The 19,661-nt window shown below is 39.6% G+C and overlaps 1 protein-coding gene across 1 annotated transcript in view; it reads left to right on the forward strand.

Annotated features, from left to right (window-relative positions):
- SPSB4 (splA/ryanodine receptor domain and SOCS box containing 4) overlaps positions 1–12,694 on the forward strand; it is a 94,568-nt gene extending 81,874 nt beyond the window's left edge. Inside the window, exon 3 of the mRNA XM_014960633.1 lies at positions 11,387–12,694. Within this exon, the coding sequence (XP_014816119.1) occupies positions 11,387–11,514 (128 nt within the window). The 3' untranslated portion in view covers positions 11,515–12,694. The remainder of the gene's footprint in view (positions 1–11,386) is intronic.
- Positions 12,695–19,661: the final 6,967 nt, after the last annotated feature.

Raw genomic sequence — 19,661 nt, forward strand, 5'->3', positions numbered from 1 at the left:
CAAAGCTCAGGTTAGCTGTCAGATTCTAGTAATACCATGTGAGATTCCAGATTTTTGATTTGTGATCTTTAATGTTTATCATCATGTTGGATCCCCACAATGTACCCAGGAACAGGAAAACTCCCTTTAGAGACAAACCATTCTCCTTAGCCCACCTACCCCTCACCTCTCCCCTCCCACCAGTGGGTTTTAGGCTGTTGCTTCAGAAGCTCTAGGGTATGATGTACCTCATGTACAGTGGGTGCAGGAAAGCGTAATATGGAAATCATCTTTCCACACTCTGTTTCTCACAAAATGACCAGGCCATTTGTAAGACAACATTGCGGGTGTGCTGGTCCTAGGCAGTGGCACAGCAGTGTGAAATTTCAGACAGAGCTTTGTCAAGGCTGAAAGATGGTAACAGGAGCTTGTGATGAGAAGAGCTGAGCAATGGTGAGTAAAGGCAGCCCCGTGTGCTCTACCTGTGATACGAGAGTGCATTTGTGTTCAAAATGAAGGCTTTAGAAATGTTTTCAGAGAGCATCAGCTGTGTTTGCGTACTAGGAACGATGATGAATCCTAAATTCAGTATGAAAATAATTCAGGTCATCTCCAGTACCCATTTTCTGCTAATAAAGATTATGTCACATAAAAAAATCACTTTCAAGAAATTGAACATATAAATGGTACTAAACTAACAGAATCAAATTTGTTATATTGAACCTAATTGCAACTTTATTGCTCTAGATTTATTCCAGTGTAATTCTATTAATATCAAAACTAGAGTAACAAAGTGATGAGTCAGGTCTGGTATTTGTGGATCTCCCCTAGAGATCATTAGCTTGTATACAATGGCATTAAAATTTAAATGACACACTACAGCCATTTTTTTCGCTTGGTTTGAGGAAATCTGCATATGTTGGAGCCTCCGGGTAATTTAAATTGAAGCAGTTGAGAAAATGTCATATAACAATGATATGAGGAATGTAGTCAAATATTTATTGTCTTAAAGAGCTCAGCACAATTTGTATTAATTTAAGCAGAGGAGTCGTCAGTTCTCTTGCCCTGTCAATATGGTAAAACTTTGAAGAAAGCTCCATTGTGGTGCAATGTGATGTAGAAGATGCTTTGAATCAATTTAATTGCTAACTAGAGTAACTTTTATTTAGTGTGATACTAAACACCCATACAGAAAACTACTGTGATAGCTTCCAGCTGAGAACATATGAGTTGTAAGGAATGGAAATCTTGAATGGGCATGTGTTATTTTAGTCATCCCACACAATAAATATGGCATACAAAATACACCAGGTAGGTACAGTAGGTTAGTGGGAGAGGGGCAGATGGGGCAGGTACCCACCTGGAGCACCACAGAGTTCCAGCATTTTCTCTTCTTGCGTGCATCTCTTTCATTCATTCTCTCTCTGATGTACTTGATTAGCTTAACCCAAAATAAAAAATGTTCTTAAGAACAGCTGTGAAACTTACAATTTTGAATTTTAGAATATTTTAATCAGTACGATTAAGTTTCCCAACAAGAAATCTCATCATCTGCTGTAATACTATTAAGGCAGAAATGTGCCAATGAATTGAGGGACAGGATAAGATTTAATTAAAATCTCTTTCTAATTTCCCCCTCCCAACAATAAAGACTTGTTCACAGCCATAAAGGTTGTTACAGGTGTGTGCTTGACATGGGTGTTTTATTTGCCCATTTCCGAAGCACGTTTCATGAAGAGATAAAACACACGAAATTGTTTCACAATATTTCAGTCGTCATGTTGCATATTGTTTGGGGTGTGTGATCTCCTGTTGCAATAGTTGTCTGCAGTGGTTCTCCCTTGAAACCTGAACTTTCCTTCAACTTTCTCAGTTATTACTTTGCCTATAAATCTGTCCATAACCCCTGAACAACATTGTCTTTGAACTCCCATGCATCTACTCAGTGAAATTCTCATCTGAGCTTTAATCTTTGCTCACCTTGATATATTTTAACTTCCCAGTTTATGGCCTGGCACACAAGCTGAATTTAATGGTGATAAATGTGTTTCTAAGAGTAAAAGCTATAAAGTATACATTAGAGATTAATCTAAGCCAAATCCTCATTCCCAACATGTTAAACTTGGGGAAGTTTGGGTTGGGAGGAACTAAGGAGCCCACAGTTGTAGCTTAGGCTCATCTCTAACACCCACAGTTGTAGCTTAGGCTTGTCTCTAACATCAAGCACTTCATTTTGTTTGTTTGCTGGTTTTAAAAAGTATGTATTTATGTTAGGTGTCTCTTCTACTACAAAACATTTAGATCATCACTGAAGTAACTGTCTCAATTTACCTTCCTACTGCGTTCAGGAACAAAGAGAGTTGTTTTGTGGAAGTATTTGAGGGGAGGAGAAGAACAAACAAATCAAGGCCAGAAAGCAAATCTTCCCAGCTCATCCTTCCTATTTGCATGTTCCCAAGGCGCAGAGGGAGTGAAATCATACGTGGGCTTCCTCTTTCAGAAGGGAAGTGGCAGCCGTTCTCGCTCTCTGGCAGCATGCACATCTGTCAAGCTGTAATGAACACAGTGTCTTACAGAGCTTTGCTCCTTTTTGAAAAAGCCGCTCGTTTGCTGGTAAAATTCATTACCTGGCTCCGTTCTGCAGCTTCTGAATTCTGGAGGGCAGTGCAATTTACGAATCTGTAGATTGAAGAAATAGTGTGTTAAAATGTTTTCAAATACGAATCATACCTGTGCCTATTTTTTTGTTCCTGGAAATTGAATTATTATAATGCATATGTACATTTAAATTAGTAATTCAGAAAATGAAGGTTTTCAGGAAAGTTTCCACAGTGAAGTTTGGTTGTAGATTTGGCCTGGGCCAGACTTTGTGTTGCTCCTGTTCTACATATTAAATGTGCTTGATCTAGAGGCCTTTTTAGGTGGATCATAAACCCACCTAGAGGGTAAGAGCTGTAAAGCACATTGTGGCCTCTTGGATAAGGGTTTCTACAGAGATAGATATCTGTATATCTATATATATGACTCTTTATGTACAGCCTTCCTACAAATGTACACAGACAAATTACTTTTCTAGGAAGAACACTCCTATAACCAAAGTGATTAAAAAAACGTGCTTAGGCGTGTGAAGTCTGCTAAATTGAAATCTTTAAGAATCAAAAAACGTGCTTAGGCGTGTGCTGAAGTCTGCTAAATTGAAATCTTTAAGAATAAATGTTAAGCCTGCATTGAATTCATTGGATTTAGGCACGTGCTGTGGTGCTGATGAGCCAGGACCAGTTGTCTAAGTCTTGTGTCGTCTTCATAGGAGATTGCAAACAGTGACATGGAAAAAAGAAACTGTAAGGAGATACGTACTTGTGCACAAATGACAGATTCTTTATTGAACCCCTAACAGGAGGCCACTGGCTTTTGGGATTGGTTTTGGTTTGTTTTCATTCTGTTCTGCTTTTCAACTCTTTTCCTCTCAAGAAAGCACAGCTGGAGAGCATTAACTGAAAACAAATGATACTGCAGAATATGTGCTTGTTCATTGCTGCTTTTTCAGCATAATTCTGCTAAATGATGCCCGGTTGAAGTTTTAAACTGTGCTTAACTGCATTTAACACTTAAAAGCCAAAGGTATCTGTAAAACAATCCCCCTGCCCGGCACAAGACGTGCGGAGGAGGAGGAGGAGGGAGGTTAACCCCCGAGTCCTTCCCTCTACTCAAGCTTTGCCTTCCCTTCAACATTCTTAATTTCAAGCACCAAATTTTTGCCCTACAAATGTACACAGACAAATTACTTTTCTAGGAAGAACACTCCTATAACCAAAGTGATTAAAAAAACGTGCTTAGGCGTGTGAAGTCTGCTAAATTGAAATCTTTAAGAATAAATGTTAAGCCTGCGTTGAATTCATTGGATTTAGGCACGTGCTGTGGTGCTGATGAGCCAGGACCAGTTGTCTAAGTCTTGTGTCGTCTTCATAGGAGATTGCAAACAGTGACATGGAAAAAAGAAACTGTAAGGAGATACGTACTTGTGCACAAATGACAGATTCTTTATCGAACCCCTAACAGGAGGCCACTGGCTTTTGGGATTGGTTTTGGTTTGTTTTTATTCTGTTCTGCTTTTCAACTCTTTTCCTCTCAAGAAAGCACAGCTGGAGAGCATTAACTGAAAACAAATGATACTGCAGAATATGTGCTTGTTCATTGCTGCTTTTTCAGCATAATTCTGCTAAATGATGCCCGGTTGAAGTTTTAAACTGTGCTTAACTGCATTTAACACTTAAAAGCCAAAGGTATCTGTAAAACAATCCCCCTGCCCGGCACAAGACGTGCGGAGGAGGAGGAGGAGGGAGGTTAACCCCCGAGTCCTTCCCTCTACTCAAGCTTTGCCTTCCCTTCAACATTCTTAATTTCAAGCACCAAATTTTTGCGGGATGTGGATTAGCTCACATACGGGGGGGCGGTGTTTGTGTTATTTCTGTGTTTTTACTTCCCCACCCTGTCTGCTCAAAGCAAGGTGCTGCTGTGGTACTCCATAAAGCTTTATTTGTCCTAGTGGACAACTGCTGGAGACAGCGGCTGTTGAGCAGCCTTGACTGATAACAAAAGCCCCTCGCCATCTGCCCCCCGGTACGCTGCTTTTGAAGAAGCGAGGGGGATGGCTTCCAGCTGGATGGGAAGGAGCTGCCGGGGTGGGAGGGCGATGGCGGGGGGGCTGAGGGAAGGGGTGGGTGTGCTGTGCCCACCATAACACCGTCCCCTGCTCCCGGGGCGGCGTAGCACCCCGCTTCTGCCAGAGCCAGCATCAGTCTGCTGGTAGTCTGGGGTTATCCACCCACGCTCTCGGGTGGATAAACACGGGAGTTAGGGAAAAATGGCAATGCTCTTATGACAAAGCAGGGTGTTCCCTCTTGAATGGCAGAATTCATTTAGAGTGGTGATTCCCCTGGATCACCTGAGCTGTAATTAAGATGTGACGATCTAAGGTGCTTCATTTGCGTGGTTTGCTGGGTTAGGCTGCAGAACTTAAAGACATCTGTGGGAAAAATAGATAAGTGATTTCTTTTATCCTGTTATCCTTTGACTGAATTTTCATTGCTGTTAGGAGATTTATTAGCATTTTTTATGACTGGTCATAGCCTGTGTTCTTTAATATATTATTTGCAATTTCCTTTCTCAAGATTGTGCCATTTAAGGAACATGACTCAAATTTTCCATCAGTTGCATCAGGAAAGCCATAAATATGTCACGGGGCTGTATTTATGTACCAAATTATGTGGGGGGGAAAGAATTTGGCCGGTATTGCTAAACTTAAAACAATCATTTAGCTTCGGCAGAAAAGTTGAAAGGAAAACTCCTGACTCACATATGTTTGTTTATTGTATGTAATAATTAAATGGTAATTACAAATTTATATATACCCTAAATTACCCTAATGGAAACACTTAGGCCATGTTACCCCTTAGCAGGTGTTCTAATACCTGAAAGAAGGGGGAAAATTCAAGAAAAAGGATTAAAAAAAATGTGCTGTACTCTGGAGTGCAGTGGGCACTCAGGTGTCCTGATGGGGGACAGAGGATTGTCCATGGGAACAGGTGGGCATCAGGTAGCAGAGTGGTGATGAGCTATGGAGAGAGCTTTCCTGTCCCACCTGGTTTATGGGGACAGTCTAAGAATGTCATCTCATATCCATGTTGGATCCCCTTTCCAGTACTCTTGGGGACATCATCCCTCTAAAGATGATGATGATGATGATTGTTGATCTTGGCCAAGTATGAGATTAAAATGGAGAAGTGAAAAGCAGTGCAGGGCAGGAACCTGGGTGATGCTGACTTATTGGTGGCAAAGAGGGCAGGAAGGAGCACTGGGCAAATAGCCACTAAGTACGTAACGTGTATAGAAAATTTTATTCCCAGTTAGGATACAAACAGAATCATCATGCATTTCCCTACTTCTCAAGACTCCTCCGTGCACCAGGCAGGTACTACTTTTGCAAGAGCTGATTTTCCCATTGTTGAGGTGGTGCTGCTTCACCTCCCTCCTTGGCCAGCTGATGGGCGTCCTGATGGGCAAGAAATTAATGAGCTGGCTCTTCCCTTGTGGTACTGTGGTTAGCACAGAAAAGTTAAGACTGGGGAGATGTCATCCACTGATTTCATGATGTGTGATTGCATCTCTGTTTCCTAACACTGTATTTTTTCTTATTCCTTTTTTTTTTTTTTAACCTGACTTTAAAGCTACCTTAAAGCAGTTGGAAACAGTAACATGAATCACTGAATATAAGGGCTTTTTAATAAGTTTAAGGCTAAAAATATAAAAATATAAGATAATTTGGTATCTTATGTAGACCTATAAAATAACTAAAAAAAAGTTCTTAATTTTTGGTGATAATGTTTCTCACAAAAACTTCCTTTGTCTTTCAACCAGCTTTAATTTTGCTTTAGTTGTGGGTTTTTTTCCCCCAGTCAACTCTGATTTTATAAAATGAGATAAAAATACGTTGTTCATAGATTAATGAAAGCCATGAACGTTATCTGCTGTTAAAGCTTTAAAAAAGTCTTTAAAAAAATGAGTATTTGGCAAATAACTGCTGTGTGCTAAAAGCTGCTCTTTTGTATGAGCCTTATGTAACATTGCAGTTAATAACATTTAGTGTTACTGGATGCTAAATGACTATAGTATCTCAACTGTAAAAGCCTGTTTACAAAGATGAGGCAGCTTTGTTGGAGTGCCAGATTGTTAAATAACTACAGGTTGCCAAAACTAAATGAACTTTTCAGCTGGTAATGATGTGCAAATTGCTATCGCAGATGCATATTTATTGGAGAAATCCTCTCAAGCACATAGTTGTTTCTCATCACAAACCCCTCTTTGCCTTTGTCCTTAAACTGTCAGTGATAGCATTAGAACAAATACATCTAGATATATAAACACAGCCTTTTTGTGTTATTAATAGCTAGATAGCTACTAAATAACTCTTTTTATTTATTTAATTTAATTCAAGTTATTGAATAGCTTATTTAAGCCATTTTTAAGCTATTAGCTATTCTGTTAAATCACCATTTAAGTGATTCCGTACACCATTTGGTGAAAAGCAGCTCTGGGTGAGAGGAGCTGTGTTGCTGTGTTCAGGTGTGGGCCACGGTGGGTCTGTTCCAGATACACTTCTGAGGAGGAGTGGAAGAAAAGGGCTGTTTCTTAGCTGTTGGGTTTTTGTGGGGTTTTTTTTGGGTTGCTATTTTCTTTAATGGGCCTTCTTGTAAACTACCAATACAAAACTGGGAGACGTGGGAATTAAACTGACGTCTAAATTAAGCAGTATTATTTTTTTCCCTGTTTTTTTTTCCTTGTGAAAAATAGTTTTCTGTAATTTGTCAGTAACGAGGGGCTCCCTTTGGGCGAAGAGGTTTCATAGTGAGCTTTAAATGAGAAGATGATGCCTTGAAGTCTGTTGGGGAAGGGGACGGGGGCTGCCCGGGGCTCAGAGGTTGTTACCCAACGAGCTGTAGCTGCGCTTTTCCCTGGGAGCTCTGCCGCAGCCTGAGAGGAAGCGCTGGGTTTCCTGTGCAAAGCTCGCTCCCCTGCCCTGGAGTGTCTGGCTTTGAATTGCTTAGCCTGGTTGGGAATTTAATACAAAGAGCCATTCTTGTGAATCATGTTTTCTTTACAATTTTGCATTCCAGCTCAGCAATTCATTCCTCCTTTTTCTAATGGCAAGACCATTACTGGAGTTCACATAACTTCGGCAGAACGTCTGGTTTGTGTTCTTCTGGGGGGCTTGAATGCTCCAGTTCCATTCCGTTGTGGGTTATTCTAAAAATATAACACCTACAATGCTTATTGGGTATACTAAGTAGTGAGATGATCTGACAATCGGTTAATATCCCTGAATTTAGATGGTTTTCAAAGATAAATATTTAACGTTGTGAAAGGCGCTGTCAGTAGCCAACCTTAGAGCTGACCATGTGGCTTCAGAACATGCATCCTCCCACCTCTTGCATTAGTAGAATATTCTTTTCTCAGCATTATTTATATGATCTCAAATGGAAATAGCATTTTGGAAATACTGTTTTGAACGTTTAAATGTGCTGCTGGAGCGTTTCAGATACATCAAGCCTGTGTGTGTGTGTTAGCTGGGGTGCATGCAGTATATGCTCAGGATGGTTGAACTTTTCCATTCCTTCCCAAAAGGACCAAGTTGTGACTGAATTTCTCTGAAAACCTGAAGTGATTTTGGTGTTTGCATGTGTGTGAAAGAGACATTTCAGCCGTTACAGCAGATGATAAGCCAGCCTCTTTGCAGTGGTCCCTTTTCTTGCTGGCACACTGTGCTGTGGTCACATCATCCCAGTTCTCTCTCCCAAGCTCCAGCGCAGGAAATGCCTCCCAACTGGTGAATTGTTGGAGCAGCAATGGGGGCATGGCAGAGCACATGAACGCCAGATAACTGGCACCTGGTGAACGTTAAAGCATCTCTGAAATTACCACTTGCTCCTGTCTAGCAGGGGATGGCCAACACTCTGCCTGCCTTTGCTCTGCCGGTTCCCAAGGCAAGGGACCTGCTGGGGCACATGGTGGCACCCGTCTGGCCCAGGGCCTGGTGTGCTGGAGAAGGGGGCATGGCCAAGGGTGTCTCCTCAGCTTCAGGGCAGGGATGCACCCGGGTGCCAGAGCTGAAAGCTCTCCCAGCGGCCGCAGAGCGCAGGAGCAAAGGTCTGCACAGCCTTGATTCAAGCCGCCTTTGGCCTCTTCCCCACGGCCACACAAATGCCTCCCCTGGGAACTCACACAGTTTTCAGAACCAAACTCGTGCTGCTTAAAACCCAAACTTTTTTTCCATGTTAATCTCCTTTGTGAAATACGTAGTAAAAATGTGAGATGTGATGGATGGGAGGTTGCTTGCTGTAAGGTACATACCAAATGTTTAATAATGCGTCTTGAGTTAGGCTGCTCCAAAATTGTCAGTCTTTAATTATAAACAGTACTATCATTATTCCATAAGCTATTATGAAAACCAAAATTTTTCTTTTCCCGAACTAAATTTTTGATAATTTAGGACTATTCACAGCTGTAAAAGGTTTTTACTTAAAATGCTATTATTACAATTTTCCCTCAAGTTCTTACAGCCAGCACCCTAGAAAACATAACTTTTATTTAGTATTGTAGGACAAACCTGTTCTAATATTGTTGTAGATTTGAACTGCTGTTGGATAGAAAGGAGAACTAAAAGAATATAGTTAAATTTTCAAGTTTCAAAAACACATTCAGTGTGTATAATTTAGCAGCTGTTTCAAACACTTGGGGGCTTTTTCTGCAGCATTTGAAAATTCCCTGTAGAAGTGAGACAGGCGACATTCATTTAGCATTTCAAGCTTGAAAAATATTTTAACCTTTCTTTCAATTGCGTTTTGAAGTTTAGCATTAGCTCTGTGCCTGGCTGCACAGATGGCTACGTTTTACGTATTCCTTTGTCTGGGGGGAAAAAAAAGAGACCACACGGTCAGTTAGTGGTTTTAAACACTCCTAGTCTTTATTTTACATCTTCTTAATGGGACCTCAGAGATTCTGGGAAGATACTCAGAAAATTGTTGTTTATGGTGTAAGACTTGTAAGATGTATTGTATTCTGTGTCCTGGAACTCAGGAGCTATTTTTGCTCCTACTTATTAATCCTGGTTAATGAATTTTATGGTTTCATCCTGTAAGGTTTAATGTTCATGATTCTGGTATATAAAAATAATACCTAACATCACCACTGTACAGAAAATGTTACTTTATTGCTGGAATGTGATAACTCTTATTTTTTTTTTAATCTTTTAATAGCCGAAACTACAGATTCAGTGGATTTTTAAGGCAAAGTAGACTCTGTATCTGAGTCACTGAAGCGGTTACAAAGTTAAATAAGCTTTTTAGTCTTTCAGTGTAGAACAGAATGCTTTCTAAGCTTTGTCCCTAGAGATGTTTGGGAAGCCCCATAGTGAACTGTGGACTATCCAAATAAAATATGATGCTAGTATTAATGATGGAAAATCCATTAAGTCAGTGTGTCATCAGAGCAGACAATTATAGCATATACCAGTACCATATAGCATAAAACCAATCCTTAAGTTGGATATTTTGTGCTTTGTAATGATTTTTTTCAAGTAGGTTTTAAAACAGTATCAGCTAAAGGATTGGTAGATTAACATCGTTTGTGTAAATCTACATGTGGCACATAAAAGAACTCCTGATGAAACCACAGAGTGCTGTACAGTGTTGAGTACTTGTAAATAATCTGTCAAGTTTATAAAAGGCTATCATAATATAGGCACGTGACGGTTTTTTTTCTCCATTTGAAAGTACTAGTAAGGTTTTAAAGGCGACTACTGTTTTATAACACAGAGGCAGAGTTTCCTGTAGTCTTTTAAGCTCTTACCCTTAGAAACCAACATGTGCAACCAGATCCTTCTGGTTAAAGTTGTTCTTCAAGATAGCTGTAACTGGTTAAAGACTTTAGTCCAGGTTTTAGTTTTTGCTCTTACTGCAGAAAGATTTCCATTGCAAACTCTGCAATCACAGAGGTCATTCATGCTACTATTAGATGGAAGTTGCTCCTGCCATTCTGTGGGAGTCTTGGTTTGAGATGCTGCAGATCGTGGGGCTTCAGCCTCCCATCCTAAGTGCTACCAGCCAAGCATTTCTGACAGCTACTTAACTCACTTCTATTAAATTAAACTAAGGGCATCTACAGATGTTGTTTGCATATTTTGAGGGTGATTGTGTATGTATGTATGTATGAGAACACACACCCTGCCTTCTAGTCAGCTGAATCCTCCTCCCCTAATTTATTCATGGAGGAAAAGGCTAAATTTCCTTTAGATTTTTGAGGGTGTTTTGTTTAGTTTTTTTCTTCCAATGAACTTCCTAGAAAGAAAGGCTAAGAGAGTGTTGTGGGAAAAGCAGTGTTTGCTGAGAAGTTTGGTTACCCTTAAGTACCATTTCTAGTTCTTAAGATGCAGAAGGAACTGGTATGTAAAGGTCAGAAGTTGTCAGCGTAGTTCACGTTAACATGGCATGAGAAATGTTGTGTTATAAACAGAGTAGAAGCTTTTTTTGCTAGAAATCTTGTTAGAAATAATAACTTCTTGTGCTGCAACTTGATAAACCCAAAGAGTGTTTTTGGATTATTACATTAAGCCTTAGAGATAAGGAAGCTCAGTCTGAAAATTTGCAGTCACTTACTACGGGTGAAATGCATAGAATTCTGTCCTTGCTTCTATTGATTATCTTAATTGCCTTGTGGTTGTCAGGTTTTTCACGATACCATTGCTATCTTTATGACTGCTTAGTACAGTACAGAATCTATGTTAATAAATAAAACATTGCCTGTAAATGGAGATGCTGAAAAATTAACTCTTTATTTTCTTGTATTTTTTCAGCGGAACCCCTGCCTTTAATGGACTTGTGCCGAAGATCAATTCGTTTTGCTCTTGGCAGAGACCGCCTGCATGACATAGAAATTCTACCTTTGCCTCTGTCTCTGAAAAATTATTTACAGTACCAATAAGACATCTAGAAACCTCTGGCCTCACATTGGACTACATCAATGCAAATGGCAGAAAATTGTTTACAGCAAAATATAAATCTTTGTGATGGACACTTAAGTGTTATTTAATTTTTAATATATATTTTTTTCTGAACCAGTGAAAGCAGATCACTGTGGGGGACTACTAAAGAATGTGAAAACATTGATTTGATCGAGATTCGTGTATTTGTTGCCTGTTGTGTTTACAGTCCTGAAGGCCATTATTCTCATCTCTCATGTATGAGTTTATCTTTGTTGCCTCTAGTAAATGCCAATAGAAAATCTGAACTGCAAGATCCAGTCATGCAGGACAGAGCATTCTTCGATAATGTGATTTTTTAAAATTTCTTTTTTCTCTCTTCTATGCCTCACCCCAATAGATAAATATAAATTAGCAAAGGAAAAATCTTTGCAATAACTTGGAAAAATATTTAAACCTTGCTTTTGGTATCCAGAGTTGTTGAGAGCTTTGAGTGTTCAGCACTCAACATAATCAGGCTTAAAATATCTAAAAGTTCTAGCATTTAAAAAAACAGATCATTGTCTAGAAGAAGAGTATATGATTTAAAAACACAAGAGGAAAAAAACTGGCATATGTTGTCAGAAAGATCCATTTTTGGATGTGGCAGCAGTAAGATGCAGTCCATTGTTTTCAAGACCAAATCTAGTCCCTCCAAAGTTCTGCAGTTTATAACAAAGTGTTCACTATCCCAAGAATTTAGGATATTTGTATTTTAGAAAGCTTGTCACTTTTTTTATTTGAATAAATTTATAATTTTTATGTGGTATGAACTCTAAGTACTTGGTTCTCTTTTTAATGTATGTGTGGTTATAATGTTTATTTATCTGTTTAGAGTCTGTGGAGTTCTCATTTTACTGTTTCCCATCCTGGGGTGACTGATTTTGGTTTTTTCCTCAACTCCACCTGAAATGTATTAATTTTTCAGGCTCGTCCCATTTTTTAAGATGCTGCTTTCTATTTGCATTTCTTACATGTTTCAAGTTATCTGCCTGATCAGTTATCTAGTTTTTAAACTGGAAGTTGTTGTTACGGCAGGACGTCAAATGTTTAGACTGAGCTGCCTTCAGCATATTTTAATGTGAATTTACTGATGAATGAGGAGAAAATTTCTAATAAAGTCTACTGTCCAAAATAAAACTCATGTCTCTTTTGATGAAGTGCTAAATAACATAGCACTGTGTACAGAGCTGAAGTTCAGTTCCTCCTGCAGCTTTGAAAATTTTTCTGTTCAGCATTTTGGAATCGCTGCTCTGGGCTCACACGTGAGAGACATCACAGGCAATGTCATGTCCTGTCCCTTTCACCCTGGATATAACTGTACTCCTGCTCTTAACACAATTCTGGTCAGATTGCTCTAAACAAAACCTCAGTTTTGTGCAAAACTGCACTTTGAGACTGCGTGCTTTTGAGGTAGGTGGAAGTTTGACTGCTGTGCACTGATGATACAGGCAAACCCACCCAACCGCAGGTGGTTGCCCTTCTCTCAGTCACCCCAAGGAACAGAATTACAGTTTCACTTGGAAAAGAGAAAGGTGAGATAAACATGATACACCAGCAGAAGCAAGAGTGGAAGCAACAAGGGCAAGGTAACACAGGGATGTCAAAAATTAAATGACAAGTATTTCCTTCTCTGGGCTCAACTGCGTAAGTTGATGCTTATTCAGCATCAACTTACTTTTGGACTTGCTTTCACTTAAGGGGAGAGGTACCTACTGGTTCCTTACCTTAGTCTTGCAAAGGGGAAGAAATTACATCTGTGATCTGTTTTTCTTACTTATCCCACTTGCTTTTTTTAATTTAAACCATTTTTCTCAATAGGTACATAGGAAGAAGGAGGTATAAAGGTATAATAACTCATCTGAAAGGAAAAATATAGCTGTTGAGTGATGTTTCATAAGCAAGGCAAGCAGCTGCTCAGGAGTGGAGTGGCATAGTAATCCTGGTAGACCTTGTTTTTCCACCACTGGAGTCCATGTTAGGTAAGCCTTTCCTAAAATCAGTGTTTCACTGTGTGTTACTAGACTTCATGTTCCTTTGAATAACTCCAGTGACACAACTGTTAAGTGTTGTCTTCTCTGTTCTTTAACTTGACCCCAGCTGACACCTTTTTCATGTGAGAGTAAAGTGGGAACTGGTATCATGAGACAAATTAATGGTGCCTCTGTATGTTAATTAACCTAATTATTTTACAGTTGGATTGAAATTTCAGTTGGTGCCCCTTCTGTCATGGTTCTTCTAAACTAAACGCCCTTATTTTAACTTTCAAACATTTTTTCTAATACTTAGCTGTCTTCCAGGAGTGCTAGTTTTACAGGAATGATAGTTTTAATATTGTACTGTTCTTGAATTGCATGTTGTGATGCTGTAGATGGTAGATACACCCCTTCATGTGGCATTAGGGCACAATTTTCAGGGATCAAGGTCTTTTTGGTAAAGTTTTCTTGGTCCGCAGAAGTCTACAAGGAGGATGTACCATGGAGAAGATTAATGATTCCTGCTGACCATCCCTTTGCAAATAGATTCTCTTCCAAGGGGGCTTATAGGGAAACCAGAGTGCCCATCTGTATTGCTAAGAATGAGTCAAGCATTAAGACTAAGCAAGTAGTCTGAGCACCTCCTCACAAAGTGTACCAAAGAAAGAGTCTCCTCTCTGTTGCTGAAGTCCAGCCTGGGTGGTACGTTCCTCACATCGATTCTCAAGGCTCACTTTACTGGAATTGCAAACATTGTTTACTATCTGCTTCAGGAGTGAATTGAACAATAATTTATAAGGTGGTGATGCGTTGGCTTTTGCCCAAAACAGAGGTCAAACACTAAGTTATGATCATTCTTCAACCAGTGCAGCTGAAACTTCTCAGTCTCTCTGTCCTGGAAAGCTAATTGCAGGAAGATACCTACCCAGAAATCCACTCCCAGGCATATCTAATGGAGAGGATGGTTGCTTACTACAAAGCTATACTACTAGGTGATTTGCAGTAAGATCTCTCTTACATCTGTATTTTTAAATACCGGACACTTCTGGCTTTCCTCACATGAAGAAACACAGACAATAGATTTGAGGGTTTTGAGCTTTTGTGTCCCTGTGTCTGAGAAAAAGGACTATAGCTTTTCTACACACAATCTGGAGGTGTTCCCATGGCTGGTAAACTAAGGCTAATAGAAACTCCTTCAAGCAAAACACGAGTCTTTATTGTAGTGTTTAAAGGAAAAGGGCACATGCCTGGGAACCGCAACCACAGTGCAACTGCTGTGATGGGTGTGTGCTAATTAGTTGCAATAGGAAGTGTTTCACCTACTGTTTGGGGTTTGGATCTCTAATGTAGCCCCTTCCTAGGAAGTATTAAAGGTGCAGAATCCTTTCTGTTAGAGCTGTGGTTAAGACCCATGGATACGTGCATCATCGCTTCTCTTCGTTATTTTCTCAGTATTGCCATTCTTCATCCTCCTGCAACTCTTGTGAGGGAGGGGGCTTGATTTGTCCACCTAGAGGTGCTGCTGGTGTCATCACGATTTGCAAGTGCTGTAACCTCAGTGGCATTCTTAGCCATTTTATAACACTTAAATTTGGGGTCAAATTTGTGAAGCCATTTTCCTTTAGTATAGCAGCTGTCACACACACGGCCCTACTACTGGGCTGACAAAGATGGTGCTATGAAGGCTTTATTTCTGCTTCAGATTGGAGGAAGGAAAACGTATTGAAACGTCTGCATTCTCATCCAGAGATAATGTAATACAATCTGTAAAGAAATTGTGAAATCTTATTTTAGACTTCACGTGTAGTCTTTCTGGTGTTCAAGTTTTTATCTCAACAGACTGACTCAAACTGTTCCTGGTGAGGTAGGATCTAACTTTGCGAGTTTCTCAGCGTTGACTTGAAGCTGGGAAAAACCGTTACAGGAGTAGGTATGTGCGAATGGTTTCAGTGTTTCTCATAGTTGTAAAAGAGCAGCAAGCCAGAAATGCTATAAAATTTCCTTCTCATCTCCATTACAGTTGGTATTGTTAAACTCTAACCATATGTCCTCACGTCAGTGGGCGGCGATGTACAGCGCGCTGTGTACGGCAGCCAGCAGCCCTCGGCCAGGTACGGCTCCCACTGACAGCAGCGGGGGATCGGCCTGAGTCAGCACCGCTGCTTGCGGTTCCCATGTCAAGTTCTCCAAACATTTCCAATACATTGTATCGAGCGATGCTTTATTCTATGTAAGCAATGTCAAGCAGATGGTTTCTGCAGCAGTTTTTCTAATTTGGCAAAACATGCTGGCAAGTGTAGTGAGGTAAATGTTGTGAGAAAGTTGAACGAAAAAATGCGTCTAGTTGAGGCTCAGAGTGATATTCAAAGGGGAAGCTAGACTTTTTGGCTCCTTGATGGTGATTTTCAAAAGCTTTTTTAGTTTATACACCTTTAAAATCTCACAGTGCTTTTTATTCTGTATACTTAAAGGAATGTAGGGTCTTTATTCATTCCTGTTTATCTCACAAAAGAATGTCTGGTGATCATGAAGTGGAAATCCTTTGTTTGCTTGATTGAAAAAGACACCAAAAAGCCTCCTTCCTCCTTGGGAAATGTCCTCTATAGACATAGAGCCATGAGAAATATACAACACACATCAGCCTGAATAACCCCCCTCCTTTTTTTTTTTTTTAATGAGATTGCAACTGTTCCTTCAGAGAAGAACTGCAGTGTGTTCTGTGGGCACTGTCTAACAAAGTTTTGAAGCATCTGCTACAAAGCAGAACACCTTACTGAAGGTATGTTAAAGCAAATTTGAAGGTACTATGGTGGGGGCAGAGAACAAAGGACCAGAGCTCCAGGGAGCAGCATTTCCCTAAGGGGTTATCTTCTTTTCTTTTTTTAGCCCTGCTATAGAGTACAAGTAAATTCAAGGGGAAAGAAAAAAATCAAAAGTTGTTCATGCTGCCACCGCCACCAGGTGTTTGGTGTTGATATTCAAGCAGTAGCATCTTTTTCACCACTACACTCTTGTTGCAAAGCCTTAACATCCCAAAGATCTCCTGGTGACCACGTGTGCTTCAAAAGCCTCTGAAGGACCTTGGGCTCTGCTGTGGTATGGAGCTATTTCACATTGGAACTTAATTCATTAACTTTAAGGCAAAGAGCAGAGCTGCTCTGTCATTATTGCTCAGACTGGAGTAACATTTGGGTGTACCCGAAGTAGCCAAATAGAAGCCCAGTAATTGGCAGAGCAGAGTTCAGTAGGGGGTACTTTCCCGTGCAAGGTGGCAGTGAGACAGCATTGTCAGCATATCTGAAGTGATTAATAAATGGCTGGGCTTAAAATGTAGACCTTTCAATTTGGAGATGTCTTTGCAAATCCTCTTTAAAATGGGTGTCAGGATCACATCCTTCTAGTTTAATTTGTGTAGCTGTGAAAATTTGTAAGTGATACAGCCTCTAATCTCTCAGGGTGACAGTAGATGTAAAAGTAGAGCTCATGTTTTTAATAACTTTAACATATTAGGGGTTACTTACAGTTGAGACAGTTATGTTCTTGGATTTTAATATATTGTTTCTCTAGCTTCTGACAGCTACAGCACAAAAGGGCAGGTGTGTTCAGACTTCTAAGGGAAAGCAAACAAAACACAAAATGAGCTGATGTTTCTGGCAGTCCTCATGTACAACAAATTCTACTGACAGTTTCAAATACTTGTCATAAGCCATCATTACAGAGACATTGAGTTGAGGTCAGCATCTGTTCAATAGTGTCTGGATCAGTTTCCTCCATATTTATTTATTTTTTTAAAAGAAAAAGGTATTAAATAAGGCTATTCAAATTGCAAGCTCCACTTGAAAATGCGGTCTTTTGGTGAATAGAACATTCGTATTAACTTAAGACTTTATTAACAGAGACACAAGTAACTGCTGCACACATACCTGGGAAACTAATGCATGTTTTTTAACAGCAAAATACTGCAGCCTTTTTTCTTGTCACTAGAAAATCAGTTTGGCAAGTGCATTGCTTCTCGTGTAACAAAATGTGAAGAGCTCTAAGGCGCGGGATCAGAATTTCAAAATACACATTTGGAAGAAGTGACTGCTAAAGCACGGTAAAGGTGCCTGTGGCATTGTTTTGGGGACTGGAGTTTTACTGTGTCATTTTTGCATATCATTCTCAGGAATTAATAGGATACGGATCCTCCTGAGCAAAGTATTCTATCAGGGCTTGTTTAGGTATGGAACAAACCAAAACCAAACTCCCCCACAAATAAGGCTACCTGGATAAACGTAACCTGGCATCAGGTGCTGCTGCTATTAAAATGTTTCCCAAGTCCTACCATCTAATTGCATAAATAAACCTCCATTGGAAAAAGCCCTCTAAAAAAAGGAAAGGATGTTTTGAGTATGAAACTGGCCTCCAAAAGATACAAGTTGAAATCCAGGTTTAGCTAGAAACTCCTATCACCTTGTTGATTTGACGTTTTGGGTTTTTCCGTGTTTGGTTTAGGGTTTTTTTCCCTTCATCATTTCCTTGTGTACATCCAAAACAGCAGTCATTTTTCTTCCATCTTTTATAGCTAGTGTCTCTACAGCTTCTAATTCCTTTGTAGGACTGTTGTTTTGTATCTGTTGTTTTATATCTAATGCTCTAAGCCCTTCTGTGGTGCTGCTGTGATGCAGATATACATTGTGGGGAACATCTCCAGTTGCATATTCCTGGTAGTAAATAGCTACAGACGTGTTGGTTTATTTGTGGCTGGTGTGGCAGAACAAGGACTTCTCTTACAATGGCAGTTGTTACTTTGGAGCAGGCTCATCGCTACTCTTGTCTAACTTAACTAAACTAAACTGTTTAAACTTGATTCTGCTACCCAAAAATTTTAGAGTCAATAAATATACTGGTTCTGTGCCCTATTATAATTTTTCACACTCCTAAACCACTAGCAATTTCTCTGTTCTCTGACAAACCTGCCTTTCTCCTCTCTAAGAGGAACTCATGTCTTACTGGTTTCTTCTTTTTAATATTCTTCCCCTTCCATAGTTGCAGGTACAAACTTCTTTGATGATGTCATTGATTAACTTGCGTAAGTTAAACTTGTCTCACTAGTTTGAAGTTGTATTTTGCTTTGAGGATCAAAGCTTCAGCCTGCATATCCTGAAAGCTGGTCTAGTTTTTAGAGTATAGCATTAGTCTCATTAAAGATACGATCTTTGTCTGTAAATTCGCTGCTCTTTATATCCTGCAGTAATCCTACCTACATTCACACCATCATTCTGCAGAGAAGATAACTAAAAAGAGCAGATGTCATATATTTAATCAAGATCTTTCCCTTTTATGATTTGCCTGTTTAGAAAAAACAAAGATAAATGAGTTCGGAGAATTTCAATTCTCTGCTGTTTGCTCAGAGCTTCCTTTGAATGTTTTCCTAGGCCTATACATACTCTTCTCTCATGGAAAAACATGGTAGGAGCTTGCTATGAATTTCTATAATGGAGTAAAAAGAAGAAAAAAGATTTCCAAAGCTCTCTCTGAAACACAGCAGAGATGAGGAAAAAGCAGACAATGCAAAATTGCTCTTCTTCTGTTTTTACCAGTTAGAAGGCAAATGGCGAACTTACAATTTAAGTGCCTACAGGACCTTGTGAGTAGAGGCAATTTCTAACTCCACGAAGCCTCTAGAACCTGTTCCAGAAGTCCATCTGGTAAGTACTTCTAGATTTATGGTTGTTCATTGGAACATGCAATGCTGAAAGCAGCCTTTCCATGAGTTTAGCAAGGGCTTTTAAAAAGTTACTCCTCACCTTGTGTAGCACAAAAGTGCTATTGAGACAGACAAAAGAAACAAAAATTTAAAGTTTGTTTCCAGGCCTTTCTCTCCTTCCCATCATCAACTATGAAGAGGTTTGTGGGGTTTTTTAGTTTAGTTTTTAGTTTAGGCTGGAGTGTTTAAGATGCCCTGACACTTACTTGTCAAAGTTTTTCTTTCAAATTGCAGATTTTTGTTTCACTTTTATTTATCCAACATCTTAGCTTTTACTCAGAAACTGTGTCTCCTGGCACAGAAGTATGCCTTCTGTGTTCCTCTCTTATTCTGTCAGTTCCTGGAATTTATAATTTATTTCACAATGATTTGTTTTCTTTTGTTC

Source organism: Calidris pugnax, unplaced genomic scaffold (assembly GCF_001431845.1).
Source record: "Calidris pugnax isolate Ruff unplaced genomic scaffold, ASM143184v1 scaffold398, whole genome shotgun sequence".
Taxonomy (NCBI): Eukaryota; Metazoa; Chordata; class Aves; order Charadriiformes; family Scolopacidae; genus Calidris; species Calidris pugnax.